The sequence below is a fragment of the Pteropus vampyrus genome, unplaced genomic scaffold (assembly GCF_000151845.1).
Source record: "Pteropus vampyrus isolate Shadow unplaced genomic scaffold, Pvam_2.0 Scaffold2, whole genome shotgun sequence".
In the NCBI taxonomy this organism is placed as follows: Eukaryota; Metazoa; Chordata; class Mammalia; order Chiroptera; family Pteropodidae; genus Pteropus; species Pteropus vampyrus.
In genome coordinates, this window is record NW_011888783.1 from 26,042,337 (window position 1) to 26,059,119 (window position 16,783).

The 16,783-nt window shown below is 32.5% G+C and overlaps 1 protein-coding gene across 7 annotated transcripts in view; it reads right to left on the bottom strand.

Annotated features, from left to right (window-relative positions):
- TANK (TRAF family member associated NFKB activator) overlaps positions 1 to 16,783 on the bottom strand; it is a 65,174-nt gene that overhangs the window by 12,856 nt on the left and 35,535 nt on the right. For 5 of the 7 annotated variants that reach the window (XM_011358621.2, XM_023529796.1, XM_023529795.1 and 2 more), the window contains 2 exons: positions 16,463 to 16,571; positions 15,259 to 15,377 (listed from right to left, as the gene is read on the bottom strand). The exons of 1 other annotated variant lie outside the window; for it this stretch is intronic. In XM_011358621.2, coding sequence (XP_011356923.1) covers positions 15,259 to 15,377; positions 16,463 to 16,571 — 228 coding nt within the window. Of the gene's footprint in view, positions 1 to 5,809; positions 5,920 to 15,258; positions 15,378 to 16,462; positions 16,572 to 16,783 lie in introns of those variants that run through there. One more of the 7 variants, XM_023529798.1, reaches the window with a different exon arrangement.

Sequence of the window (16,783 nt, forward strand, 5' to 3'; positions counted from 1 at the left end):
TAGGTTTATTCTTAATGCAAAGGTAATGGGAAATATTTTTTTGCTAGAGTTCAGGATCTGTTAGATATCAACATCTCAAAGAAAGAAATGTATATTTTCCCTAATGCCTGCCTTTTAAAATATTTGGTACTAAAAGTGAAAGTATTCTATTCTTTTTGTAAACCAATTTGAAAAATACAGAAATGATTCACAATAGTTAAGATATGGATTCAACCTAAGTGTCTACTGGTGGATGAATGGATAAAGAAAATATGAATGATTACATACACATATATATATGTGTGTGTATACACACACACGCACACACACACACATACACACACACAGAGGAATATTTTAAGGCTGATTATATCAACCCTAAAAAAGAAAGAAATCTTGTCATTCGAAACAAAGTAGATGAACCTGAAGGATATTATGCTTTGTGAAATAAGCCAGGCACAGAAAGACAAAAAACTGCATTATCTTATTTGTATGGGGAATCTAAAAAAGTCCAATTCATAGAAGCAGAGAATAGAATGGTGGTTGCCACAGGTTTGAGGGTGGGGAACTGGAAAGATGTTTGTCAAAGAGGACAAAGCTTCAGTTATATAAATAAATAAGTTCTGGAGATCCAAAGTATAGCATGGTGACTATAGTTAATACTTCTATATATTATATACTCGAAATTTGCTAAGACAATAAATCTTAAATGTTTTCATCACATTAAAAAATAAAGATAACTGTGAAGTGCTGGGTATATTAATCAGATTGAGTGTGATAATCATTTCATATTGTCCATATATCAAAATATCATGTACTGTAAATATATACAATTTTTATTTGTCAATTATACTTCCATAAAGCTGAGGGGAAAAAAAGAAATGCAATGAAAAAAATTTTTTTTGCAATGAAAAATTTTAATTCAGAATCATGTTTTTTTTCTTAAAAATATTAAGCAATTAATGTCAGCAAAATTGAGTTATGAAACTTTTGAATAATAAACTCATTAACACAATATATATTCCTCTCATATGGAAGGAAAGGCTAATACTGAATATCGGTGGTAAGATTTCAATGATACATATTTGAACTATAGTAGTAAATATCACTTTATTCCAATGTTCATATCAAGGATTGCCTCTAAACTTTAATGGAGGTCCCTGCATACAAAAGGAATATTAATTTCAGGTGGCTCAAGCACCTGAGTTTAGCTAATATTTGATTTTGTTTCTGGATGAGGCTTAATAGAATTATGCTTTTAAAACAAACAAAAAAATGTAAACCAAGAAATAAGTTGAGGTGAGACGGTATGAACTAGTAAGAGGAATATAAACTATGGAATAGTTATAAATACCAGTTTGATAAAATTTACTACAGAAAAAGGAAAAATAAACAGTGGAAAAATAAACTGAAAATAAAGATTCACTTCTCACTTCCATTTTTGAAACTAAGAATAAAGTGTTGAAGGACAAACTGAGGTCGAATGTTTCCTTACCAGTTTTAGACAGATTGAGACAAAGATGTTACAGATAAATGAAGCACTGAATGTGGCTGAATGAGGGAGAAAGAAAAGGGCTGAGATTGGGAAGAGGTTAAGGCAGAAAATAGAAAAAGAAAATATAAAATAATTTGATAAAAATAAACATAAAAGCATAATAAAAAAAGTTTGAAGACAAAAGGTAAATTAAAAAAAAAAAACAAGGAAATTGTATTTATACGAATTTATGGCCATGTGACATCTTCAGTTCTCTCACCCTCATTAACATTACTGAACAAGTGAAGCAAGAGGAACACAAGTCCTAGAAGCCTTGTCTGTTCACGTGATGCAGTGTGCTAGGCAAACCCACTGCCAGTTTGGGAGCAAAAATGGGATCCATCCCAGAGTTGTAAGGGAAATGGCAAGAAAATAAACAATGTAAAAATAAAATTAAATACCCCAATTACTTCCAAGTTCTTTACAGGGTTCTGGTTTAATATATCCGCGCCCCTTCCCCCCCACCCCCAACCTCTATCAGTTCAATGTTACGATAAAACATTCTTTTTGAAAAGTTAAAATCCTTTACCAGTACTGCCACAATTACTATAATTTCAATTCTATGAAGTTAATTTGAAGCAGAGTGAGATTAATACTTTCCCATTGTCTGTCTTTTGAATCTTTCACCTTGTATTAAGTTCCTTTTGCATATATCTTTTTGAATTTATTTTCTTAATAGGAAGAAATATCTAATTGTGGGGATGCCTTTTTGTATGAAATAGAAAATGAATAACTTAAATGACCAATTTTAAAAAGTAAGGTTTCCCATAATCCCCTCATCCCTTCTCCAAATACTACATTTGAAATGCATGGAAAATCTTTTCCATTAAGCCCAAATTTTGTTATACCATCAGCATGGTGAACAGAAAATATCTTCGTGAAAATAGTATTACCTAGGCAATTTGCATGTTTTATTTAACTTAACCCACATAATCTTGTGAATTAAGTACTTCCATTTGATTTTAAAGTTTGCTATAGTAATAAGGCTTTGGAGAAGTCTAATAGTTTGTCTACAAGTCCAGGAGGTGGAGTAGCTCCAATTAGAACCCAGGCTCTTAATTTCTCAGGCACAGGGCTTGGCTACTGGAGAAGCAGAGTAGTGCAGTTATCTAGCATGGTGAGGAAGATACACAATGGTAACATTTACGCATTGCACCAATGCAAAATAATTTTAAGATTCTAAAACCTGTCTGTCATACAACAAATATATTTCTCACTGAGGAGTAGTTATAAGCCAAGTTTTGCTATTTAAATATTGCCTAAGAAAAAAACACTTTGGTATGACTTCTTTTGTGTGTGTGCTCAAGAATGTCCAAGTAGAAACTGACATCCAAAAATAACCTAGATAGATAGATAATCTTTCAAGTCCTGCCAAACCAGTTCATTTGTTGACAGAGGCAATTTGGCAATAGTTTCTTAACCAAAATCTCATAGTATAATTATTTCTCAAACTTGCTATTAGAAGTTAACCATTTGACACCATGACAACGGAGTATCTTATTGTTAAATCTATCCTCTCAAAATCTTAACTCTTTTCCTTGCTTTCCTAATAATCTCCTAATAGAAGAGTGGGCACAGTTATAGCTGATTTAAAATCCTTGTCTGACAATTTCACTATCTGGAACATCTCAGGGTTGGTATCTGTTCCCTTGAAAATGGGTCACATTTTCTTGACTCTCCATATGTTGAATAATTTTGGACTCTACCCTGAATGTTGTAAATATTTTGTTGTGGAGACATTACGTTACATGGTGCCAAAGAGTTTTTTGATGTTTCTATTTTTGCAGGCAATTAAGTTGGTTAGGCTCAGACTCCAAACCGCTACTCCTCTGAAGAGTAGATGTTCATATTTTGGTTCAGTCCTTTAAGCCTCAGCTGCAAACTGGTTTGTTTGCCTCATACATCCATAGATTCAGGGGATAGCCAGAGACTTGGGCTGAGTTTAAACACAGAACTTAGGGCTCTCTTCTGGCTCTCTCTTCTCTGGGGCTCCTTCCCTCACTCTCTGGTGACCATGGTTATTCTGGGCTCATTCTCTCCTGGTTCTTCCAGCCAGAATTATGGTGGGCTTTCTATTGGAATTTTAGCCACTCCAACTGCGGCCACCCTTAAACAAAATCACAGAAAACTGGGAATTTACTCTGAGCCATTACTTGCTCTACATTTTGACTCTCCTCCAAAATGTGAAAAGTTCAGCCTCCAAAGCCTTCAGGTAGTTGTTTTGTATGTTGTACGGTTTGATCAGGTTCTCCCCCTTGAATTTTTTTTTTTTTTTGCTAGTATAATATTTTTCTTTCAAGTTTTAGTATTTTCATTGGTCCTTCTTCATTCTAGGCCATAAATGTGGGTATTCACTAAGGTTCAGACATGGGTATACTGTTCTTCCCTCACTATACACCCTTGTTATCATTCATTCTCATGTCTGTTGAATATTCATCCCTAAAGTCTGTATCTTTAGGCTCACCCTCTCTCTTGATAGCCACTCTCAATTCTCTTTTGATCTAAAACATTTTCACTTGTTCTGCTGTCTACTATAGACCAAGTTTTAAAACACAATATAATCACTGTTTCCTCAAGTCTGGTTCACACTTCTAATCTTTATTTCCCTTTTTAAATGTAAAACCATCCTCTTTAGCATCAAAAAATCTAAGGAAAGACAAAACCTTAAAGAAACTGACATTAGGCTTTCCTAGAATAGTAAAATCCAAAACAAAACTGGGGGTCTGACAATAGGCTACCAACTTTTTATTTTGCCAAGAAAGAAGTTAGTCAAAACAACTACCTACCAAGATCTGTTATTGTCTTCTTGTCAAAAAGGGAAAGACATTTATCAAAAAAAGCAGATTCGGCTTTAAAAAAATGTTATCACTTTGTTCTCAGGACAAGATGAAAAGCAAAAGCTAGGGAGAGGAATGGGGACTCCGAGGCTGCAGCATGGGGAAAGAGGAGGAAGAGACAATGTTTAACCAGCAGTGGAAAGAAGGAAAGGAAGATTTACTGTGGCCATTTGGCCATCCAGCAGAAATACATTCCAGATGATACTTTCAGAGAATATGGACAAGTCAGTGACTCCCTGCAGCACTATTTGGATGAAATGTACAGGGAAACAAGTTAAACAGTGAAGAGCAGTTAGGGATAAAAATAAGAGTGGGTAAACCCATTCAATGAGGAATCACTTAGACGAAAACTGAGTTGAAATATAAAAATCACACTGCTACTGATAAACACAACGGAAGAGAGAAAACAAAAGATATCCACCTCAGAAAAACTTGGTTTTCCAAAAGGGACTTATTAGAGAAGAAAAAACAAATCACAGGTTAATGATATACAGAATACCTGGGATATACTTTATAAGAGTTTAATTAAAATTTTAGGATATATCTATATCTTAGAGCAAAATATCAAGTGTTTGTAAAGATGTATAACTAGCAAAGAAAAAAATCTTTCAGGGAAAAAGTCAGCTTTCATAACATAGCAAGACTACCTAAACAAGCAACAGAGCAGCTCAGAGAGCATAACACGTTAGGTGCAAATGAAAATTTAGGTGAGCCTTCTTTTCCACCTCCCTGCCAAATTCTCGCAGTATCTTAGAGGGGACTACAAATCCAGTAAGAAGTTGTTAAATACAATATTGGGAAAAGTGCTAGCTACAGATTCTGTGGTTAAAGGAAGCTAAGCTGTGCTTTTAAAAATGACCAGGGTACACAGCATGTAGGCACCACACTATCTTTCAGCAGAGTTTGCTCTGGGCTTAATGTAGTAAGTATAGATAAGTAACCAGGAGTAATTTACAGGCATCGTGATTTAAAGTATAAAGATGTAAAACAATTAATTATCCGACAAGTGTGAAAAGGACTGATGAGCAAGCAATTTGACCTTCATGCATAAATAAAGGTTCCTGAGGAAATGCTAGAATATTCTGAGCATGATATATATATATAGATATAGATATATATATCTATATATATATATCTATATATATATATATATTTTTTTTTTCCAGTAGGATGAAAAGCAAATAACTTACTGAGAAAAAGGCAACATGATTTTTCTAACAGGAAATTATAATCAAGTAAAACCAGTGGTTCTCAAAATATAGTCTAGGAACCCTGGGGGTCCTGAGAACCTTTCAAGAGATCCACTGTTACGAGCTAGAATCTGCATGGGCCCTGAGCATCACTGCACATTTTTGCTGTGCATGCCAAAGAATACAAGGCCTGGGACATTTCTCAGAGTTCTGTTTGTACATGGGCAAACTTGAAAGATGAGGTATCATGTTTCCCTCCTGGACAACAAACAGGCTGCTTACTGCTTGCTATAAAATGGTGAGGTTCCCAAGCTCAATGTTCCTTTCCTTTAATGCAACCACTGATGTCCAGGCATCCATCTGGGTCTACTATGTCACCCTGTAGATGAGACCAACACAAATATAATGCTCTTGTTGCTTGCTGTGTTATGAATAATAAAGACTTTTTTCTCTGATCCAGGAGTCTTATGTCTTCTTCCAGCATCCATGGAGCAGGAACTGGTTAACTTATTTGCTTGTAAGTAGAGTAAAATCAAATTCCAGACCCTACAAGCCATGGGGTCGACTATTATCACTATTAGTTGTTATTTGCTTATTTTTTTATTACTATGTTGGCACTTACACTGACAATGCAAAATCAAATGTGAGTAACTGTTGGTGCCTGAGTATGTCCAAGGCCATGGTACCAAACTGCAGTTACTGTATTCCTTAATGCCACACTCAGTAAAAAAAAAAAAAAAAAAAAAAAGGCAGCCAGTTTTACTTAAGACAGTCCTTGATAAAACAGTAAAGATTATTAATTTTATTGAATGTAATCCCAAGTTAACATTCTTTTAGTATTCTGTGTGACAAAATGGGAAATATACACAAAAGGCTTCTATTTCATATTGAAATAAAAGGGCTGTCTTGGGAAAAAAGCATTTGTGCAATGAATGGTTTGAATTAGAAGATGAACTAGTCTCTTTTTTTAATGGAATGCCATTTTCACTTGAAGGAGTGACTGACACACAAGCTATGGTTATTCAGACATTTTCTCTAAAGCAAATGAAGTTAGCCTTTCATTTTTTAAAAAATAACAAAAGATTTGTAGTCCATGTTTTTACGTGAAAATTAAAACGTTGAAAAACTTGTTCCCATTATAGTAAGCTTGACAGTTGTCTGATACTTAAGACTTTTCTGATAAGATCAGTGATAATGTTAAATGTGATTTTAAACTATATTATGAACTAAGTCAATATGTGAAAGATCTGCAAAGCTCAGTGAACCACCATTTTCCAAATGAACAATTCATAATGTTACAAAATCATACATCAGTAAAAGATACATTCAAAGTACAAGACAGATCAATGGCTTTTAATATAGCAGAAAAGTTCATTAGTTTTAGCTTTTATACAGTAGCTAACACCTAAGAAACTACTTACTGAGTTTTGATGTAGTATCAAAGAAGAATATTCATGATTTCTGAAAAGGTTATTAAAATACTCTTCCCTTTCCCAACTACATATGTGTGAGGCTGGATTTTTCTTCATATAGTTCAACAAGAAAAACAACAAAACAAAACAAAACCCCCACAACATATCACAACAGATCAATGCAGAAGCATTTTGTAATACTGAAAAACAAGTATCTTCAAAACAGATTTTGAGAACTTTTAGGATGACAGATTATATTAATAAGAGAAACAAGATTGTTTTGAGGGGCTAGTCCTATTACAAAGGTTGAGAGAATAGCCTTTTGTGCCTTGGTCAAGAGAAATCAGGGCTGAATAGAATATACAAGCTCTGTTTTGTGGGTTCTGGAGAAGAGAAGAAAAAAGAAAAATGGGAAATGTGAAAAAGGGTATAATTGGGAGAAATAAGGAGAGAAGAGCTGCACTAGAGATACTCAAATTTCCTTAGAAGTTGGGGAAGAGAATTTAAAAGTGATATGCCACTTCTCATTTTCTTCTCTCCCCAAAAATTATTTCCAGTATTATAACAAAGCAAAAATCCTAAAATGATGTACGAAATTAAAAAAGAGACCCACAATAGGAAAGGGTTAGGATCAATTAATAATTTAGATCTGAAAACAAAATTTCTACAACAGAAATTTCAATGTAAATATTAAAATGCTTTGGATGTCAACATATATTTTTCTTAGTTTGTGATACATTTATTACGGCACTTTGCAAAATACTCTGAACTTTAATGAATAAACTGGTTAAAAATAATTTTTTTCCTTTTTATTATTATTCTACCAGAGAGTCTATAAACAAAGACTAGTCTCCAAAGAGGAATAAAATAAAGGTTATATATAAAAATAAGGTATATTTGATCCAGTCTCTAGAAACAAAACCAGGGGGAATAGGACATTTGCTCTAACTGAAAAGGCAAAGTGCTACACCACACACACACACACACACACACACACACGCACACGCACACGCACACGCACACGCACACGCACACGCACACGCGCGCGCGCAGCAAACCCCCCCCCCCGCCCCTTCTCCAGTCTTCTGTAAGCCCCAGCCTAGGTTAACATGTGCCAATGTACAGTGGGCACAATCACAATCTCTATCTAATAAAAGGTGATAAAAAGAAAGAAAGTAGCATTAAAACAATACAGGGACAATTTTTTTTTACAAAGTTGAGTAATAAACATAAACAGTCAAATTTATTGCAAGTTCCTCTCTTAGGAAACGTACTGGGTTTAGATGACGTAAACCTGATTTAACTTCCCCACAGAAATCACTTGGTAATTAATTTTCACTAATGGTCTAATTTCCACCTTTTGTTCAAATGATGAAAAACATATTTATCATCTACCTATATACTATACTCTTTTAAAGCTTTTTACAATATATAGCAACTTAACAAACAAACATAGTTTAAGAGAGACTTACAATAGAGAAAGTATCTAGAGTGTTCAGAGAAGCTATGGGGGCCTAAAACTCAGATGGAGATCCCTAAGTGGGAGCTATACCTGAAGTCTGGAGTATATAAGAGATGAACAGTTCAAGGATGGGGACGGCACCCAAGTCCTAGACTTGTGAGGCTAGTATTTTATAAGCTACAGAAGGCCAGAAAGCAGAACAAGGTTAAAGTTCATACACTGCCTGCTGGAACTGTCATACATAATAATTGGAGTAATTCACAATGGGTAAATGGCTCTCACTGAAGGACTGTCTATAGAATAAAGTAACAAAAAGGTAAGGAGCACCTTTCCCTCTGAAGCCATGACTATGTCACTTAAAAAAGGTTCTAGTAAATGAAATTGCTCTTTCAAACCCCTCAGTTTTAGCCTTTAGTTTATATAGTGTTCTCCAAAGTAGCCTGGAATAATTTTGGTTCTTGTCTACAAATTATTCTTTTTCCATTAAAATCTTGTAGACAATTAAGTTTACACATCTATTCATACATTACCAAGATAATGGTAAATAAGAATTTTTCTTTTCCTTACTTGAACTAAATGTTGAGCCTGTGCTCAAGCCTACCTTGAGGTCATTGGGAATTGCTATTCTTAAAATAAAGTCCTAAGTTTTATCTGTGCATAAAATTATAATTAGGATTTCATTTTGTCATATAATTAGAACTTCACATTGTCTTATAGTGCTTGCTAATTGCTTTGGGTCTCTAAATCTTTGTTTCTCCAACCAGATTGTAGCTTCTTAAAGGAGATGGATCTTGTCTCACTTTTTTTTTCTTTTGGTATTCCTGTCAATGACAAGCAAGGCTAGGCAAATAGGAGGAGTTCAATAAATACTTCTTGTCTCAGTGATTGACAGGTGAATTTTTAGACATCAGCTTTCTTCAAACGTGTCAGAGCATCTATATTTACTTGCAATTGCCAGGTACAGCACATAATTTCCTTAATGTCAGCACTGATGGCAGCTCCATGGCTACATCACTGTTTTACTATTCTAAACCTACAAAATCTTTTCTGCTTCTCAAAGCTACCATATACCTGCTGATCTAATCAGTATGATAGCTACATTAGAAATTTGCTAACTGTCTAATTAATATCTTTTAGTAATAATGGCATTCTTTGTATTTTTAAACTTTTCCTTAAAGCATATAACTTAGATAAAAAAGATACATATAAAGAAAAATTAGAAATAAGTATAGAAAATCAAAAATCAAACATAAAATCAGCTCTTTTGACACATGAACATATAATCTCTATTTTAAAAGTTAAAAGTTGAAATAGACTCACACTATATTTACTTTGTATCTTGGATCCTAGAATCTGAAATAACTTTACAACATTTAATAATTCTATTTCGGTTATTAAATCAAGACTTTAAACCAGAGGGCAGGGACAATATCTCTGTTCTTCCGGGGGCTGGCAGTGTCAGGTACAGAGCAGTTTAGTTACTGAATGAATGAGTAAACAAAATTTATCAATATCAACAAATTCTTTTATATAGTCTATATTATTGATATCTATATATTTTCCTGCAACAAAATACCCTAGACTTTTGTATAACTGCCACACACACAGAAAAAAAGTAGGATGGAAAGATGAGTTAAGCCCTAGACACCCAGGACAGCATTTACTTTGGAAACTGAAGTGCTTCCCAGAAGCAGTATTATAAAAATCTCTTACTTCTAAGATCATAAAAATGATCCAGTATATTACAACCCTAGTTTTAAAGAAGTAAATTAAACAATGCCAATTTATATTTACATTAAAATGTAACATTTGTTATTTAAATAACTGCTAATATACAGATGATGTATTATAGAATTTGTACACTTGAAACCTATATTATTCTATTAACCAACGTCACTCTGATAAATTTAATTAAATTAAAAAGCTATAAATGCATTTTAGTTATAATCTACTGAGATTTGAAACAAAAAAAGTAACTGCCATCATGACATTTGTTACTATGTCTGATAACGGTGTCCTACAAACAAGAGATAATAGTCTTTGCCAAAAATAAGTGTGTGCATTTTTGTGTTATTTGATTTCATATATACAAATATTTTTAATTTTTAAAATTGGTTATAAAAAAGAATTAGCAATAATATGCAACTGTTTCTTGGTTCTCTAAACCACTGCTTAGCCAGTTTCCTCTGGAAAGTCTGTATTCATATTAGGACTTTTGAAATTGTTAAAATGATAAGTTATATTTCCTTCTACTGAGAATAATGATAGGATTCAAGTAGTAGAATTCGCTATTAAATTCTGCCAACCTCCTTTACCTTTCATTAATATTTATCATATGGTAAATTAAATACTAGGTCCTCCAATACACCCTTGATCTTTGGTTCCCTCTTCTGTACACCACAATCTACAATCCCTATGATGCTTTTAAAATATGTTTACAAAATCTTTGATATTCTTCCTTTTAAGAGGAGGAGCTATTTCCTTGTCTCTGGAGAACTCAGTGACTTATTTCTAATGAAAAGAATAAAATGGAAAGGAAGGTATGTGATTTTAAAGACTAGATCATAGAAAGCACTGTGGCTTCCTCCTTGCTCTCTCTCTTGATCTTACTTGCTTACTTTGAAGAAGTTATCTGCTAGGTTGTGAAAAGAGGTCCAGGTGGTGAGGTCTCCTGCCATTAGTCACATGAGTATACCATCTTAGAAGTGGATCCTCCAACCTCAGTCAAGCCTATAGATAACTGAAGCCCTTGCCCACTTCATGACTTTAGTCACATGAGATTCTGAACCAGCTAAGTCACTCCCAAATTTCTGACCCACAGAAACTGATAGTAAATATTTGTTAAGTTTTTAGGTAAATTTGGGGTGCTTTGTTACATAATAGATATATATGATATACGACTTGATAGATAATACAATGCCCCCTTTACCAAAGTCATATCTTGTCAAGGAAGACAGTGCGTTCTACTATGGTGAACAAGAGGTGAAAGTTTTCCATTAAACTGAGTACTTCTCTAATGTCTCTAAACTATAAGCAGAGTACTAAGGGAAGGCCAATGATACAAGCTCTGTTATCTTGACTTCTTGATGTCTTTTACAAGTCAAAGCATTCTTGAATGCTGTTTGTGTAGGATTAGCATGAATGGAGGCTGAACTATAAATTTCGTGTTTTCTAATAAAATTTTCTAAAAGGGTCTCTTTCCTTTCAACATAACGCTATCCTCTACTCTCTGTCTCATTCACCGAGGAGGCCATAGTTGCCATTTGCCATAATGTGCATGGGTCTTACCCCTCTCAAATATTCTAACCAAATTTGAAGCAAAATAAATAGTCTAAAGAAAACAAATCCTCAAACCACCCACCAAACAGGAGGAAGAAAGAGTGGTTAGTAGTAGCTTCCTTCTGTTACTGGTTCAAAGCATTCCTATTAATGTACTAATTCATTACAGAGGCTAGGCCAATTGATTGGAAAAATGATTTCCAGAAATCAATTCATTTTTGAGAAGACTTATAAAAGTATATTAACAACAGAAAAAAATAAATTATACCATTATCTTATCTATTTCTGCATATTGCCTTCTAGTTCTTGTCTTATATGCAGATGCATACTTTTACAAAATTGAAACCAATCAATACAAATTTTTTTCATTTTAGAAAAACTCTAATATATCCAAATCATTCAAAGATTTTTTAGAGAAGGATTTTACTTCTATTAGCTAATAGTGAATTTAATTATAACTCAATAAGTATAGATCGACATAGGCCAATGAAAAATTTTAATTTCAATTGCTTGATTGGCCAGTATTTTTCTAAATTAGACCTAAATTTTTACAATGAATATACAGCCAGCACTTTGGATCTATATATACAGTGGAAGATGAGAAAGCTAAAATTCAAGACAGTTGCTTTTTATTTTTACTAAATGGTTACAGAATAAGAAGACTGAGTTGGTGAGCTATTCAAAGTATTAAATATGTGGCTGTCACATAAATCTTTCCCCTATTAGTAAAGATAATTAAGAGAACTCACTAAATTTTGACTTATTTCTTACTAGGAGCTTTCTACTTTTTTCTCTTAATGTCTGTCCACAAATGAAGCTACAATTGATGTAACATTAGTAATTCTTTGTAAATAAGCTATCTCTGACATGATTTCTATTACTTATCCTTAATTTCAGGCTAGGTACCTAAATATATATTTTATAGATAAAAGGCATCTTACAAAATTCAAACAAATGTAACTAAAAATGAATTCTGTTGAAGGTTCCTTTTGAATATTTACTGACTGAAAAATAAACTAAAACTTTCATAAATAATGAAATTAACCAATTTTAAAATAAACTAAATTATTGACATATCGTAGTCTTTCACATCATCCCTTTTGTTCTAACCAAGACTATTTTCAAAAATACCTTCAATATATTTTGAACTAGAGATATTATCTTCAGAGAAATGTTATAACTAGAATAAATATAAGAACTTTGATTAAAAATTAATGGTAAATAATGACATTTAGAAGTCCTTGAAAAAGGAAAAGGGACTGTAAATATTGTTTACTTAAGCATTAAATTTATGTCAGCATTTTATAGCAGTTCAATGATTTTGTAATGTACTATATAGACCGAATCATAAAACTGTATTTTAAAAGTCATAATTGTACTTCTGGGTATTTATCAAAAAAACAAAAAAAAAAAACCAAAAAACCCCAAAAAATCCAAACAGTAATTTGAAAAGATTTATGTACCCCTATGTCCACTGCAGCGCTATTTACAATAGCCAAGATATGGAAGCGACCTAAGTGCCCATCGAAAGATGACTAGATAAAGAAGTTATGGTACATATACAATGGAATATGACTCGGCCATAAAAAAATGAAATCTTACCATTTGTAATGACATAGATGGACCTAAAAGATATTATGCTGAGTGAAATAAGTCAGACAGAGAAAGACAAATGATTTCACTTATATGTAGAATCCAAGGAACAAAATAAATGAACAAACAAAATGAAAACAGACTCATAGATACAGAGAACAAACTGGTGATTGCTAGATGGGAGGGAGCTCGGGGGGCTGGGTAAAAAAGAAGAAGGTATTAAGAAGTACAAACTACTAGTTATAAAATAGTCACGGGGATGTGGAATATAAGGAATAGAGTTAAAATATTGTAATAATCATGTATAGCGCCAGGTGGGTACTACTCTAATCAGGGGGATCACTACATGAATTATATAAATGTCTAATCATTGTGCTGCACGGCTGAAACTAATATAAAATAAAATTCAATTAAAAAAAAACTTTAAAAAAGTCAGAATCATTGTTTCTGAATTTCATCTTTTGCAAAATAAACCTGAACGTATTCCAGTGCCATGGTTTCTTGTATTTATCAGTATTTTAAGATAAATGGAAATTGGAGTGGGGGTGAAGAGTCAAATAAAAAAAAGCCGAGTGAGTCAAATTAAAAAAAAAAAAAAAATTTGAATTAAAAAATATGAACTGAGAGATATGATAAGAAACTTTTCTTTCTAAAATTTTCATTTATAGAAAGTATCAAAATAGAATTTTTCAGATTTGATGTTAAATAAAAACATTAAGATAGTCTTAATTATGAGATCAATAACAGAATAACCCGACACACAAAGCCAAAATCTACATTTAAGAGGAAAGGAGGAAATAAAGCACTCTTGACTTAATTGGTATTATAACTGTTAAGAGTCTTCATTTGTTAGATCTTATTTTACTCAAAAGCTGTTTCATCCCACTAAAATCCAACTCATCTCATTTAAAGAATTCTTTTTAAACATAAAATTTAAATGATTCAGAATAACATGGAGAATAACATGTACATCTAGATATTCACTACCTTGATTTAAGAAGTGGTAACATTCAGCCATATTTAAGAACTTTTTGGTTTTTTTAAAAAAAAAGATATAGATACAACTGAAGCCTCTTTTATCGCCTTCCCAGAATCAATCTCTTTTCTCCTCAACTGTAGAGGTGATCATTTTTCTAAAGATGTGTACCCCTTCTATCTATGTTTTTGTACTTTTACTACATATCTGTTTTTATGAACCATGTCATACCGCTTATGTTTGAAAATGTACATAAATTATTCCTATTTTGTCATTTTTAAATTTCCATTTTTTACTCAATATTTTTTAAAAATCTAGGAATATTAACATATAAATACTTATTTAAATTTTTCTAAAGTGTTTTATTGCAATGATGTAGCATTCTGCTACTGATGGATATTTAGGCTGTTTCTGATGGATGTTTAGGTAGTATATCTTTGTATCTGTCTCTTTGCAGATAGGGAATATTCTTTTCTATATTGTTTCAATGAAGACTTTTCCTTAAGCTGGTTAGGTGGATTTTTTTTTGGTTTAATTTAAGCACAGGCAATTGAGGAAAAAACTAGAATTCTATTTTCTAATCCAGGAACATCTGTGTCTTAATAGCTATTTTAGCTTGATCTTTTATTTCTTTATTAAATGCTGGTGATATCAAAAAGAGAATACTAAAAATATGAAACCTAAGCTTTTATTTTATTTGGAAATATTGCTTCTACTTAGAAACATGTAAGTTGTTTAAAAGAACTTCTGTTTAGAATTTCAGTGGCAGGTCCATCTCAGGAAAATAAAATGAGGAAGATGTGTTATGTATCAGCATTTGAATGTTGCTTTTTTGCAGAAGCAATGTTAGGGTTAAAAAGAATCTTATCCACTTTCTCCCCCATTCCTGCCCACCCAAGTTATGACAGAATACTGACTAAATAATACAGGAAGTCTGTGGAACCTAATTTCTCATTCTTTATGTCCTTTAGGGAATAAGCCAGCAGTGCAGTCTACCTTTGATTCTTTTTCTCTTGGTATTCCCAATTTTACTTTATCATGTGGCTGATCAAGAGTCAAATTATTCTTCCTTGCTTCACTGTCTTCAAGCAGGGGAACAGAGCCATAACCATTATCTGTAAAACAAAACCCTCTTGGACATAAGTAGGAAAACTTTGTTTCTGCTACTACTTGGAAAACTAAAAAGACTACAAACCCAAACCCCTAATTTTAAAGAGTTATTAAATTATAAATTTTAAAAATTCTTTAGAAAATACTTACTTTGACAACTTAGATTTGGCCATTCAGATTTTGGCATATTTGCTTGCTATTCCCCTCCACCACCCCCCAAAAAACACACAAAGCCCTTACTCTAACAAAATTAGTGGTATATAAAATATATAGAATTTAGAAAACTAGAATTATGTTCTTTGCAGCTTAACCATCGGCAATAACAATTAAACTTTGATTTAAGTCACATTTTTAGGTATGCATTTCTTGTTTAAGATAATCATTTGTATAACTACTAGAAAATGCAGACATGTTAAAAAGAATAAAAAATAAAGCTGCCCGCAATTTTTATCATCTGTGAATTATTCCTGTTAACATTTTGGCTTATATTTTATCAGACTTTTTCTTTTCTTATACATATAAATTCACACAATAATTTCTTTTGCACAAATAAAACTTATTTTTATATTGTGTTTTGCTCATTTTGCTATATATCATGAGTACATGTCATGTTAGTAAGTTAATCTATTATCATCACTTTTCTTGGCTACCTAGCTGTTCATTATATGAACGACTATAATTTATCTGTTAGACATTTCTTTATTTCTAGTTTTTCCATTTTTAGAAATTTTGCTGTGATGAGCATCCTTGCATACTTATCTTTGAGTACTTGAGCAAATATTTTCTTATGATATATTTTTAGAACTTAAATTTTTGGTTTAAAAGGCAGACATTTTAAAAAGCTTTGGTTATTTATTGGCAAATTGTCTTCTAGGAAGTTTTATCAACTTAGAGTTCCACCATATAGTATATGTGAATGTCCATTTTCCCATATCTTGCAAGTGTTAATTTCTTAAATAAACATAGTAAGTAACTGTACCACAGTTATTAAAATGTGAGAACTATTGATAAACAAAGGAAAAATAAAATAGAAAAACTTGACTTCCACCTTTCTTTTCTAGAAGTGGTTCAAAAATTTACATGAACATACCTCGACTGGAATTTACAAGAAGTAACTGTGATTTTAGCCTGTCAATAATAGTTTGTTGAAGTGACAGCTGTTTCTGTTGCTCACGTATTCTCAGCTCATAGTTCTCAGTCTGTTGATATAAAAACCAGTTAGTCTGATATTTACTGAAAGATATGTATATACATTTACTGTCTATTAATGATTATATAGATATAAGTTGCCCATATTGCTTTTACCTAGGTATTGAGCATTTATTTATGAGCTAAAAACTGGCTCCAGCAATGTATTTATAATCATTACAAACATCTGTAATTTAAAACACTTGAAGCACTGTAAAATTTT